Source organism: Thalia democratica, chromosome 1 (genome assembly GCF_965202585.1).
Source record: "Thalia democratica chromosome 1, ktThaDemo2.hap1.1, whole genome shotgun sequence".
Classification (NCBI taxonomy): Eukaryota; Metazoa; Chordata; class Thaliacea; order Salpida; family Salpidae; genus Thalia; species Thalia democratica.
Genome location: NC_139165.1, coordinates 51,191,832 through 51,207,482, shown reverse-complemented (window position 1 = coordinate 51,207,482; position 15,651 = coordinate 51,191,832). Strand labels below are relative to the sequence as shown.

The 15,651-nt window shown below is 25.5% G+C and overlaps 1 protein-coding gene across 1 annotated transcript; it reads left to right on the top strand.

Moving 5' to 3' along the window:
• The first annotated feature begins 482 nt into the window (after positions 1–482).
• Positions 483–1,921, top strand: LOC145843700 (uncharacterized). Its single transcript, XM_082950961.1, has one exon. It carries the CDS (start codon positions 490–492, stop codon positions 1,876–1,878), a length of 1,389 nt encoding a protein of 462 aa, XP_082807087.1. The 5' UTR covers positions 483–489; the 3' UTR covers positions 1,879–1,921.
• The last annotated feature ends 13,730 nt before the right edge of the window (positions 1,922–15,651 follow it).

Genomic DNA, 15,651 nt, shown 5'->3' with positions numbered 1-15,651 from the left:
TTGTAAAACTTGTTATTATAGCTATGAAAAATAGGTGAAAAAAGGAGACTGATTACACATATATTTAAAGTAATCGTTCACTTCAGTTTCGTTTTTCTAGGGTACACTAATTAAAATATAAATGTCACAATTACAATGCTTTTTTTTACTCTTTTAGAGTTGTGATGTTGTAAATAAAGTATGCATATACAGAGCCTTAAATTTAACCAGAGGTGCAAATAAATCTGATATAGTTTTATGTAATCTCAGGCTGACTATCTGCTCGGGCCAGTTTTTAATCACTTAAGCTAGTTTTTCTTAAAGAGTAGCAACCCTTATTGTTGCACAAATACCAAAAAAAAATCCAATAAAAACAAGTTTTATTCATATTAAGTTTAAATTGTATTAATAAAAACAAAAACTGTATTTGAAAATAGTACCGTGTATGATTACTTCATTTACCATTAATTTTTTTACAAATCAGATATTTAGATAACAAGTGTTTTTACCATGACAAGATTTGACAAATACGAAAGCTGTTTGTACTGCAACAGACCAAAGGAAAACGAAAATACTTCAGTTATGTGGTATTGTAATGTTTGCAAAGGTTTTGTTCATCATCATTGCTTGAAAACAAAGTTAGCTGAGATGCCAACTAAAGTTCAACATGACAACTACTTTGATTTCAAATGTGTTCAATGTTCATTTTCAAATTCTGAAGAATTTGAAAGAAAAAATTTGGATATTTTGTTAATAGTTTATATAACTACTTACAATTTAGGATTATCAGCAGAACCAGAAAATGGTCATTATGTTCATCAAGATAGCATTTGTGAATATATATTTGAAAACTGGAAATATTTTAAAGTTAAACCTAAAAAAGTTATTGAGCCATGGCCAGATAAACATAAGCTGAGAGAAAAAATAAGAGAAACATTGGTCAAAGAAAAGTCATTTTTTATTAATGGGAGAGGTTTGTTAAATAAGCAAGGGTTTTGGGGGGTTGTAGATCAAACTAAATCTCCTTGTTATAATCCATTTCAAACACCTTTTATATTTTCTTCCCGAAGAAGAAAAGCTGATGAAGTAAATGACCCAAACAAAAAGAAAAAAATTAAAAATCAATATCAAAATGTTTGGTCCAAAGCAAAAAACTCAGAGTTTTCTAGTAAAAAAAGTATGAATTACAAAATACCAAAAACTGCAATGGAATCAGTTCATAAATCTAAAATAACAAATTATTTTAAACCAATTCTTCCAACCAGTTATCAAATTACAGCTAAAGAAAGTTTGGTAATAAATCAAACAAGCAGTAAAGCTGTGTCGGAAAGTTGTGACATAGAGAGCAAAAAACTAATTTGGATTTCTATAATATCCGAAAAAAACATGCCTGTTTGGTTAAAACTACATAAGGAAATAAAGCAGAAGAAAAATGGTTTAAAAAAGCATTTAGTAGAAACAAATTTTGACAAAAAGGATTTTATCAAGTTCATGAGAATTAGTTCAAAACATATAGAAAGTCTGAAGATATTATGTGATAGGTATTTTTGGTGTGGAATAAATATACCTGAAGACAATAAGTACAGTGTAGTTGCCATGTACAACAATATTATAGTTGGATTTGGTTTTTTAAACACTTCTGAAACTACTAGTTACCTTCCATTTCTTTTTGTAAGACCTTATTGGAGGCGGACTGGGATTGCTAAGCAAATGCTTTATCATTTAATAAAGTCCAACCCTTCAAACAAAATTGGTTTGCACGTTTCAATTTATAATAATCCAGCTTTAAGACTGTATGAATCATTTAATTTTGTAAAAATACGTTTGGATCTAAATTATTATTCTAAAGACTGTTCATTCAAAACAAATGATGCAGTTTATATGGAATTGAATATGTAGATTAAGTTTATTATATTTGCTGAGTTATCTTGTAAATATTAGCAAGTGCCAAACAATATTTTTAACTTGTGCTACTCTTTTCATTAAATAATGTGTTTTACTCTAGTATTTTAAACATTTTGATTAAAAGAGATTTCATTCCTTTTCTTCTTATTAGACAAAATTCTTTTCTATTTTTATAAAAAATGTTTTAAAAAGATGCTACCTCCTTAAAAAGTCTTGTTTATACTATTAAGTACACGTAAAACATACAGTTTAGTAATCAGTTTAGTTTCTGAAATAATGTAATTAATAAAATGATGTTATTTGTTTTTTATTTTATTATTGCATATTTTTAAATTAATAAGTTGTTGTATTGTTTTCTTTATTATGCACTTTTAAGTAGTAAGATTTTATGTTTTGTTTTAAATATTTGATCTACTTTATTTTTGAATCATAAATTTTTAAGCTAAGGGATTTGGCATGTAATTTTGCGTTTTGTGGTAAAACATCTTATATTATGGTTATTGTAATAAAGTGTAACTTTTATGTTTTGTAATGACTTAATTTTTTTTATTAAGTTCTTGAGGTTTAAACTTTATTTTAAAAGGATGTTTTGTTTTGGTTGTTTCATTTAAAATATTTTAGTTGAAAAGATAAAATAAGTTAAATTGCTGATCATAGTTTGTAAGTTGTAAAAATATTTAAGATTACCTTTATAAGATGTATATATAAGACATTCCTACAATAAAACCTTACTCCCTACTAAAACTTATGTTATTATATACAATGGAGACTTGAAAGTAACAAAGTAATTTTAGGTATGATGATTTATTGTTACAGTTGCGTAATCATTTTAAATATTTGATAGGTTGAAAATAAAATAATATTATAATTGTATTAAAAATTGTTTATTGACAAGACTAACTGAAGAACATTTTTTAGCGTGCTGTTATGTTTCTTCAATATAAAAAATGCGTTAAAAACAAATATAGAATTAGATACGTAGTAACGTTATTCTGATTTTTAAACTGTTTTTAAAAATATAGATTATAATTGCAATAACAAAATGATTGTGCATAAATTAGCACAAATTAATTATAGTATTTGATAAATATAATCACAAGTTTTATAATATAGCATATTTTGATAAAATATTATTCTTAAAATTTTCTAAATTAAACAAATACCGCTTTTTAGGTATGCCTGCAAAAGCTGATATTTCCTTTAAGAATTATTAAAGTTTAACTTATTTAGTGAAGACACTATTTAACTAAAATTTTAGCAGCTAATATTTACAAGAACATCTGAAAAGGTTTTAATTTCATTCCACCACCAATTCTTATCCGACTATTTACTCGTTAAATTTCTATCCAAGTCGAACTATTTTAAATTTAGAAATTGTTAGATCTAAAATGTCAATTTTTTTATTCACCTAAAACACTTTAAAATCAAATATTCACGAAAGCCTTCACATTTAAATAAAATAATAGTTGATACTTTCTTAAATAAAATCTCTTAAAAATTCTCCTGATAGTTACTCGATTACATTGACATTTGAATTTTATTGCCTTTTAAATGATCATAAAGTCTAATTTGAAACTCTCAAAGCAAAGTTTTACATATCATAGTTCACAGAAAATACTTTTTCAAATAAACTGTAATAATGTAAAATTTTGCCAGCATAAATCTGTCTAATAGAATGCTTCTCATTCATTTTAAAAAGAGTTATCAACTATATAAAAGTAACATAAAAAGTCCGTGGTTGGTTCCAAATAAAAGTTTAAATTCAGCTAATAGTTATTAGATGTCTACAGAGAAAGTCACATTTTTTTAAAGTCTGTAAAAATTAACGTTTCATATATATTCATCAAATAACTTTTTATTTCAGACAAAATTTGCTGATTTTCTAAGATAGATATCACTATAAGCTACTTAAATTTTTATAGTGCGCTACTTTTATCAATAAATTTACAAAACAGTTATCACAGAAACTTATTACAATCTTCACAACACTTTTAATATCGAAATATTAAAACTAAGATCTCCTGTAAATAGCTTGATTTTTATTTTTCGAGACGTATACTTTTGTTCGTTTTTAAGATAAGGTATTTAACCATACCAATGGATTTGTATATTAAGACGTTAAAATTACTTTTTAATTATTTTTTACTAAATAGGTAGTAAAATAAAACTTAATTATTATGTGAAAGCTTGTGTTTATTTCTACTACAAACAACCTAAAACCTTTAGAATCTGACCGGATTGTAATTTAAAAACTACCTATTGAGATCTGGATACTAACTTGAAAAATCTCTTAATTTTATGGATCCGGTAGATCACTAATTTAAAAAATCATAAGCTACTATCTAGGTAGAATGAAAAAAAAAAGTTAAAACTTTGAAAGTTTGCAGTTATAGACCTTATTGCTGGTAGAGTTTATAAATACGTAAATAAAATAGGTTTTAATGGTTAGGTAAAAAGTAGTGATCTACCAAATCCAAAATTCGGATCCGGCCGAATCCAAAATTTCAGATCCAGTACTTGTTTGCTCGTGATCTTATTTCTGTTCAAATAACATTTGGCTTTTCTCATTAAAACAAATATACTTGTTGGTGATTTAATTTATTTCATTTTAGTAAGGTTTTCCTCAGATCACCTCAGTTCAGTAGAATCTTATCTGCAAAGCTCAGGCCTTACCAGAACTTATTTTCCAAACATCTCTATTAAGATTTTTTCGAAAACTTATGACATTTATTTTATGGATAAATTTATAGAGTTTTTAGTAGGGATGTCTAGTTTACAAAGACCATGTAATTGTTTAAAGTATTTGTTTTGTATTTAAAAAATTTAAAGTGATTGATATGGTTTTCAGTCTCCATTTAGATGCTATTGATTATCTATTTAATGGTGTCATAAATGACTTGTGACAAGGATTGTAGGACTTGTATATTGTTTTTTTAGTTTTTTATTAATTTTTGAAAAGTTTATCATGTTATTGTGTCTTTTTTGGAGAGCCTGTAAGTCAAAATAAAAATCTCAGTTACAATAAGGTTGTTTTATTTTTGAGAATTTTCATATAAAGGTCAATTATCTATACAAAGAAAATAAATCAAACTTAAATATGTAACATTAAATCAGATGCTTGCATACTTTTAGCTATAAACTTTTAGGTTAATTTTTTTTTATATGTTTAACTAATAATTTTAATTTATGACATGTATGTTATAACTTCAAAGATTTTAATATTTTATTTTCATAACTATTTTCTAAAGAAAAAAAATCTGTTAATAATAAAATCTTAAACAATTTTTAATAATTTTCCATTTTATTAGATATTCTCTTTTTTTTTGAGTTTAAGATTGTTATGAAAACATAATTTTAAAATGATTGAAGTTATATCATTTTCCTAAGCAATAAGTGGAGACATTTAATTGTTATTTATCTCTTAATCATATATTTCTTTGACTGCGCATCGGTTGAATGAAAATTTTTAGTGCAAACATTGTGTTTTGAATTGCCGGGAAATGGAGGGTGAGCACACTGGCCAAAAACTTCTAATTATAATCAAGATGTGTTTAGTAATTAAAATATTACCTGGGGGGATCATGTTCACGTTTTTTTGCGAGACAATGCAAAAAACATTAAAAAGCACAAACAAAAAGCCTTGCTTCTTGTTCAAGATGTGGATACAAGGTGGAACTGAACATATCTAATGCTAAAGAGACTAAAAAAGCTAAAATCAGGTGTCCGGTTCAGATCAAGATTCGATTATTACAGCTAAAGAATAGCAACTGGTTGATCACATATTCTACTGCTCGGTTACATGACTATTCAAATTCTGACAATTCAAATTCCGACAATTCAAATTCCGACAATTCAAATTCCGATAACTCAAATTCCGACAATTCAAATTCCGACAACTCAAAATCCGACAATTCAAACTACGACAATTTAAACTCGGACAATTTAAATTCGTACATTTTAAATTCAAACAATTCAAATTCCGATAACTCAAGTTCGGACAATTCAAATTCCGATAACTCAAACTTGGACATTTCAAACTACGACAACTCAAACTCGGACAATTTAAACTACGACAATTCAAATTCGGACAACTTAAATTCCAACAATTTGAATTCTTACCATCCAAACTCTAACATTTCAAATTTTTAAACTCAATTGTGGCAATTTATATTTCGATAATTTAAATTCGGACAATTAAAATGCCGACAACTAAAGCTCCGATAAACAAAACCAACATTATAAAATAAAGTTTCAAGATTTATTTATTTTTATAGCAATTAACCTCGTGTAAGTTTTTGCTATAAAAGCTTTGACAGCATTGATTGTTTAATTTATTATTATTTTAAATAATAAATTTTAGTTTTAAAATAAATAAAAAGATAATCAAAGTAAAATTATATTTTGTAAAAAGTTTAACAATAAGAATTTATTTTTAGTTCAACTTTTGGTTTTATACCTCCATACTTGTCGTTTTTAAGCGATGTGTTTTGAAATTTGTTATTTTTGTTTTTTAGTCTTCAAGATGTTATGTTGGCTATTAATCTCCTTTTGTTATAGAGTAAGGTTTGGCAACGTATGGCCCGCGGGCCGGATCCGGCCCTCAGAGTAAAAATGACCGGGCCACTAAAGTCAACATTACAAAATTTTTGATAAACTTTGTATCGTAGTTTTACACAAAAGAAAAACTGTATAAATTTGACTTGAAAGAAACATATTTTGAAAATTAAATTTTATTTTATGTATAGTGATAAAAACACCATTTGTGTCGTAATATTTTGTTTAAATCAAAATCAGAGGTAATATCTTTCCTTATATTAAACCAATCTAAGAGACGTGCTTGGTTATGTATAAGCGGTCCTGGCGGTTACTGACTATAACGCGCTAATAAAATGATATCCTTAGGTAGTTCTACGATACTTTTTAGATTAATCTCGTTAATTAATAAAGTAGGTATATAAAATATTAATTGGACTAATACTATTAATCTAATAGGTTATAAGTGTTGATTAAACCTAAGCTTCTGTTTATTGCAATAGTTTTACAAAGCAGTTAGATAACTTAAACTACAATTTATTGAAGTAGGTTTATAAGATTGTTAGAAAGCTTAAACTACTTGTAAAATGAAATCGATTCTATAAGTTTAGACTGTATTTACAATGAATAAATGTGCGATAAACTACAACAAATTGTACTAACAAAATAGTTCGACAAGAAACACTTCGGCTTAACAGCCGAAGCGTAGAAAAAAAAGAAATATTATGGATTAATATAGTGTCGTAAGACATTTTAGAAATTTAAAATTTTTATGAAATAAAGTATTACACTAAAATCAATAATATTTCGTAGTATTTAAAAATGATAATGTTTTTATAATTTAAAATTACCTATTCTATTATTCAGAGATACTTACAACGACTAAATTTAATATCCCTTAATTTGTTTAATAAAAAAGTAATAAGTTATCAATTAAGTGTGGTTTTTTTAATACAAACAATAATTGTTCGACTTATACTGATTTAAATAATTGTTTTATAACGAAACAATACCTTTTAATTACATAACTAAATTAAATTGATATCACCATAAGCATAACCACTATAAAAAAATACTAAAAACGTACTCCTAAAAGTTTATAAACATTAAATTTTGAAATAAATAATTATGAAATATAATGCTTACTTTAAGAAAAGTTTGACTATAAAGTTGTATATCATTAAAGAATACAAACATTTTCAGTTTAGAATGTTGATGAAAATACTTATTTAAATTTTATTATCTAATTATGTTAGCATAAGAAAATAAGATAATAATGATATGGTAAAAAGTTTTATCAATTTCAGCTATAAGACATCAAAACACTGTATTGTAATACTCGTTTTAATTTTTGCAATCAGAACTCGGGTCTTGATCTTGTCACCGTGACTCGGTTCTCAACTTCTTATTATTGGCTACAATGGATAAGTCTAGTTAGATTATCGAATAATTATTTGTAATCAGTTTGTTTCTTATTTATATTTTATATTTATTTGAAAAGAGGTTAAGCAGTTTCTTGTTAAGTAATGTTTTAATGATGTTTAATATAATTTTAAAATTTTATCTTATTATAAAAAAGTGATAACCAATTATTTTTTTAATGATATCTAATCTTATAAATTAATTTATAGAATTACGCTTTACAAATAGTACATTTACTTTATATTACCACACAAAAACTTAATATTGTTTTTTAAATCTGTTTATGCTAATGTTGTTAGTATTATTGTTGTTAGTATTAATACTGTTTTTATTTGTTTATTACTTTTGCTTATCAAAAGCTAAAATTTTACAGTACTTTTCTTTATATTTTTATTTATAAAAGTTAAGTTCAGTTATGGTAGAATTTACTTCTTTAAAATTGTTATAGAACTATACAACAGTTTATTTATTTATTCAAATGTAAAGATTTTTTTACTGTTCAGGTAAAATTGTTAAATAAAATAAAAATTACACTTTTAGCACAAAATACTGAATAAATTAAACGTTGAAGTGTTTCAGCGTTTTACATTTTTACTTTTTACTATAAAGGTTGTTATTTATCATTCAAATAAGCACATGCTTGCTATTAGTATTGTTGGTCTCCTTTTATAAATTAATTTAAAGTTATATAAGCTTATTAGTTCTTATGTAACTAACTAAACAAGTCTTTAAGTACATTTTTAAACAAAAAATTCAGTTAATATTCTTTTAGCTTGCTTTTCTTTCATTTCGTTTAATTAATTGTTTTATTACTTAAGATTTAGATATTTAAATAATAAAAAAATTATGTGTAATAGGTTGTAAAAAACTCTATAAGTGTATAGTGTACAACTCGATAACCAAAAAATTCCTTTGTACCCCAGGTCTTTAGACCAAACTTTTTGAGCGCTTTTTTTATCGTTCAATAAACAATATTAACAATGATAATTTATTTACTTACAAAAAAAATGATACATATTTTTCAAAATAACTTAATTTTTATGTCTAAAATTATTCAAAAATTTTTAAGTAATATCTATATAGTCATTTATTTATATTACATAATATTATTTCTAATTGTTTGTTTATTATTTTTTTTAGAAAAACTTTAATATTTTTTTTAAGTGAAAAAATAATTCTATAAAAACTTTAAAATCTCAAATCTAAAAAGCAACGTTTGATAAAATAATTTTCATTACATAATTAATTGTAATATGTGTGTACATTTTAGTCGTCTTATTTAAATAGTTCAATTGTCGTAGTTTAAATTATCCGAATTTGAGTTGTCGTAGTTTAGATTGTCCAAACTTGAGTTGTCGGAATTTAAATTGTCTGAATTTGAATTATCCAAATTTGAGTTTTCGGAATTTGAATTGTCCGAATTTGAGTTGTCGGAATTCGAATTGTCTGAATTTGAGTTGTCGGAATTTGAATTGTCCAAATTTGAGTTGTCTGAATTTGAATTGTCTGAATTTGAGTTGTCGGAATTTGAGTTGTCGGAATTTGAGTTGTCGGAATTTGAAGTGCCAAGTTTGAGTTGTCGGAATTTGAATTGTCGGAATTTGAATTGTCCGAATTTGAGTTGTCAGAATTTGAATAGTCGTGCACCCCTACTGCTCGAACTTTTTTTTTATAACAAAGGAGTGTAGTAAAAAAATACAAAAAAAAAGTAAGACAAAGGAGTGTACATTGCTCTCAAGCGTGATCCCGCATGACGAAGTTTGTTAACACTAATAAAAATTCAGAAGAACTTTCAAATGTTTGTAAAACTATAGCGAAAAATATAGGAGAGGCTTGCAAAGGAATGATCTATACTAGGGGTGGACAACATTTTTAATCAAGCCTGATCCGGAAAATGTTTGTCTTTGACAGACCGGAGTATTTCAAATTAGTGATTTACCATATCTAGTATCCGGATAATGCCTTTTTAAATCCGGATCCGGCCGGATCCTAATTTGAAATTAGTATCCGGATCTGATTGGATACTAATTTCTAATCGTGATCCGGATCCGGTCGGATTCTAATCGAATAAAAGTTTCGGATTTGGCCGGAATCTAATTTTATATGTACGGTTGATCACTTTTCTGAATCCTTCTAATTCTTAAAAATTTCTCAAACGTGACACCTTAAGATGTAGATTGAGACATGCCAGATGTTTATGTAATGTCTACAAATAGAATTGACATGGTAATTGACAAAGGTTGGTGGTATGTAAAACATCAGATTTTAACAAACAATTTACTTTGGATAATTTGACAAAAAGATATTCCAACTATTATTATTATTATCAACAAAAGAACAACACAAAATATTAGGACAAAATGGTACTTTTTCAGTAGACATTGATTTGAAAAGCCATTTTTAAACAATTTTTATGTCAAAATCTTACAGTTTGGTATTGTAAATATATGATACAAAATTTTATAAAAATTTTGTAACTTTGCGGGCTAGTCATTTCATCTGCGGGCCGGATTCCATTGTAATTCTAAAGTTGATCGAGGGCCGGTCATTTTAACTCTGCGGGCTGTACATTTCCCACCCCTAACCCATACCAATAACAACAACTTAAGCATAAATGACAACAAATTACTACTATTCACAACAGCTGTTGATACACGATATCGACTTTTCGCTTTCCCTTCTTACCTCAAAAATAATGTTAAAGAACAGCTAGAATTTAATGCTAAAAAGCATATTTCTTTTGAGGCTGATCAAAAAGGTGATTCTTCTATACTGCCACCAGAGAAACCGAAACCACAAACCTCTGTAAATTTTGATCCAACGAAGTTTTCAAAATATTGTTCTTTTTATTATTCTTACGAGCAACAGGATTCTATAGATGAAGAAATTGAAGCAGAAATAAAGGGCTTTTTTGCTACAGAAAATTTGAATGCAGAAACTGAAGAGGATAAAGTCTTAAACTGATGGAACTTGAACAACAGAAAATATCCACATCTTGCCAGCTTTGCAAGGAAATGTCTTGCTGCACTATCATCTTCTGTGTATTCTGAAAGATTATTTTCTGAAGATAGTAATTTTTACGAGGAAAAGCGTAATTGATTGCTTCCAAAGACCGGCAATTTTTTTTATTTTTCCACCACAACTTGAAAAAACAAGAATAGTCTTTTGTTGTATAAAAAAGATATCTTTTGCAATTGTAGTTCGTTTTATGTTTTTAAACAGTTGCTAAGGTTAGTTTGTATCTCTTTTTTGTAATGGTAAAAGTGTAATCCTAAGTGGAATTTAAAAGCTTTTTATTACAATTGTAATTCTTTTCTTTTTTAGGCATTTACTATAGTTGGCATTATATTTCAGTTTATTACGGCTCCATGTTATTTTCAATTTCACTTTGTTTTATAGTTATAAACATTTACAAAAGTTTATATTCCAATTCGTTTATGGTGACAATAAAAACTAGCTCTTAAGTTAAACATAAAATGTTTAAACTTTGTGTGTGATTTGTTTTCTGCTTTAAGCATTTATTAAAGTCGATGATTTTTTTTTATTTTGCATAACAAAAATACAAGTTAAGTGTTGCTTTCATGTATATCAAAATATTGCAACTAAGTTTTTATGTATGTAGCTTGTTTTGTTTTTCAGCAAGACATTCTTTTTTTGTTCGCTTTTAAATTGAATTATTCTTAAATAAAAACGTACTTATTTATTAACACGTTGAAAATACTGTTCAAAATTAATTTACTAAATAAGTAAAGAAATAATAAGTATTTATCATTTATAAACTTGTATTGTATTTACATTAAAAGCAGCTTAAATATTTAGGATTCCAATTATTAAAATATTCGGATTCGGACTCGGATTCGGCCGAATCCTAATTTGATAATAAAACTCGGTTCGGATCCGGCCGAATCCAACATTTTTAGATTTGGTAGGTCACTAGTAAAAAGTATTCGATAAAAACGTTTTAATGTATACCTTATTTCATTATAGCATTAAATTTTTTTATGTTACATTGTAGTCGACATTGATAAAATTGATTACTAAATATTTAAATTGATAAAATTTTTTAAATACTACAGCATTGTCGGAGTTTAAATTTATTTCTACCGGCGCTACTAACTTAAGAAAATCAAATAAACAATATTTTTTTCTGATTTTGTGTTAAAAAAAACTTAAATATTATAAATGTTTGCAAATGACTTCAACCACAACAACTTTTTCTTCCTTAGTCAATCAACCATGAAATAAGCTTTTACATTTTAAGTAGGAAAAAAACTAAAAACCAACTTTAAGACTACGTACGTTTACATTACATCAATTCAAACCACCTTCGATTAGCAGCATGTTTAAATGTATTTATAAAATTAATGACGGTTATTTCTAAATATACCGTTTGTTTAGCAATTAAGACAGAATATATAATATCATTTACCAAAAGCATTGTTTTGTACATTGTCACTTAAGTTATTAACAACAGAAAGCTTTAAAATTATAAAAGGATACTACTTTAATGCTCTAAAAAACATTTATACATAATTAAATTAATTGATACAGAAAATATGTTAGGGTCTTTAAAACCTACACTTAATTGTAAAACACGAAAAAGTTATATAATTATTTAAAACCAAAAAAAAGCAGAAATATTAATAGCTTCTAACAGAAAAGTTATGATCAAAAGAAATGTTGAAAATAGAAAAAAGGTGATTAAGCAAATCTTAGGAAAATTTAGATACTACGATCAAAAGCTTAAAATCATGCAACAAAAGAAAAAAACTGGCAGAAGTAAAAACTTTAATGGTTTTGGTGATGATATTGATATGGCTTATACCAATGAAGATTTCACGCTTTTTGGTAAAGAACTTCTTCATCATGCAAAAAAGTTCAAAAAGACTTATAGTTGGAAATTTACTTGGACACGTGATGGAAAGATACATCTCAGGAAAAATAAGAAAAGTGAGGTTGCAGTTCACACCACTTATTATTGAAGTAAAAAAGTAAAGAAGAAATAGTCAGTGATAAAACCTAAAATAAACTGTTTTTCTTCTTAATTTTTATTTCCTATTTTATTGTTTATAAAAAATTTGAATTATGCTTCCTAATAATATAGTCTTAAATATATTAAATTTTTGTTTCTGTATCTAGTGTTATAAAGATACTTTACCATTTTTGATATTGATACACAAAATTTTCTATGGTAAAATATAGTGCTTTATATGATTATTCTAAAATTTATTTTAATAAAATAGTATTTCTTTTAGAATAGGTACATTTACAAAATTTCTGATACAATTGCTTGTAAATGTTTTAATAGTTCGCATTTTTACTTTTTGTTTGTTCTATTACACAAAAAAAAAAGATCTTTTCTTAGACAAGACATTAAAAGGTATCTAAGTGGTGTGCGATTCGATAACCAAAAAGTTTTCCGTGCACCAAATCCTAGAACCAAGTATTTTGAGCGTATTTTTTGTCGTTCAATAAACTATAACACTATTTCGGCTATCCTCTGTAAAGTTTAGGTGTTTTCGATATCATTCTATAAGCATTATAAAAGCAGGTATGTTTTTGCTATTGTTAGGTTTAATCGGCTTCAAAAGCATATAAAGTTTTTTGTAGTTATTAATTAAAACTAAAAAAAATTGGAATAAAACTAAATACTACATTAAAAATGAAACTAATTTTAATTGTTATACTTTTGTATCTTATCATATCTACTAAATTTTTGGAAAATGTAAAACACTAAGATTTTATTTTAATCTTACTTTTACTTAATTTCAAAGTCTTAATTGTAATTTTACTTTGTGTTAGTGTCTTCATTGGGTTTCGATCTTAAAACGTTCATCTTGGTAAGTATATATTAAAAGATCAACTAATTAAATAGAGTTTACATAAAATGAACACGAACTTTTTTATTTATTTGTAAACAGTAGATTAGTACTTATTTTTCATCCGAGTAGGTATTTATATTTTTGGGTTTCAATAGCATTAGTCCAGTCTAGTTTGTAGAAAGTTGTAATATTTTTTTGTTTGTAGTTTATTAGTGTATTATAAACAATTTAATTTAATAGTCTCCATTTTATCTGTATAAATAAAATTATTAATCTCTAAATATATTTTTGCCAGAAAACAATTAAAGTTTAATATCAAAATCATTAGCTAAAATCACTGATAAAACTTAAAACTAGTAACATTAACTTATTTTATAATTATTATTGTTTTTTATCTTTTTTTTTTTTCAAATAAAAAACTAATTTACTATTTTAAGTGTTTTTTTTTCTGTTTTTTTTACATTGTTATTTTGGTTTAGTCAAACTCCTGACTTAGAAATTTATTCAAGTTTGTAAAAACTGATAATTTTAATTAAAAGGATATATTTATCTTATACTTTTTATTCAGTTTTAGAATTTTTTTTGTTGGATGCAGCTTTATTTTAGTATTTTATTTGGATATTGCAGCTTTATTTTACATATATTTTTTTTTTGTTATAACTTTATTTTATTACTACTCATTTTTAAATAAGTTTAAATAAGTTGAAAGTATAATCTAAACTTTAAACATACTTTTTTAAAAAGTTTCAAATATATTTGTTAAATTTTTTTTTTTTAAATCATTTAAAAGGTTAAACTTAAAGTTCAATATATACTTTAGTGTGTATAATGTTAGACCCTATTAAATAAAAATTATTTTTGTTCTTTGGAAATTTTTTTTAGAAAAATATTTAATTTTGTTAAGTTTAATAGTCTTATTTTTCATAGAGTTTTTCGTTTTAGAACTAAATTTTTGACTTTTAATTTTTTTTTTCTTTCTTTTTAATTTTTAGCTAATTATAATTTTGATTAAGTTGGATATGCAGACTCGATGACTGAGAGGTCTCTTTATGTATCCAGGTCCTTGAATCAAAAAATATTGAGAATTTTTCTGTTTTTGTTCAATAAACCACTTACTATAAAGCCGTGATACAGACTTTTGTAAAGAGCTTGTTTTATTTAACGCTCAATCAATTGTTAGAATTACAAAAGAATACGATTTTTAACGAAGCTTTATTGATAGCGAATTGACCAAGTAAATCAAAATTTAATTATAAATGCATTAATATGTACATTTTAAATCATTTACAGCACTTACTATTAAAAGATTCTAACTAAGCGAAACACCTCAGTAGTAAAATTTTAAAAATAACAAAACATGTTATTACTTATTTATTTATGAACACTTGACATGTATTTTGAAAAATAAAAGTTTAACTAGACCTGATAATATAATTAATTATTTAAAATCTGTTTTACTTAGAAACTCACTATGCACAATTTTATTAAAAAATATTTTAATAATGGTAAACAAAAGCTATTTTGATTTAAAAATATCATTAATATCTTGTGATACTAACTCTAACATGAGACCAAAAGCCTTCGGTAGACTGAGACCAGCTGTTGGTTAGTAGAAAAGTTGCACAGCAAAAGACAATATTGATATCACTGACCAATACCAGCAAACGGCTGCTTCATGATAAAACATTATAAACTGTTGTTAGATTGCTATTTGCAAGTTACGGCTTACTTGGCGAGTTTCAATAAGAACAAAAATCGTGTTTAAATCCACCGAAGGCTTAAGGGTTTCATGACAACTCAAATTTTAAAAAAAATGTATAAAAGACTACATCTCAATAAGTAATATAAATTTGAAAAAAAAAAAAATGCATATGTAGATCTTATTAATATTTACAAGCCACTTTTTCTCTATTACAAAATTTTAAAATTACTAAAAATAATTATGTTTTTTACTTTAAATAAGCCATATCTCAAACAAAACTTAATTTTT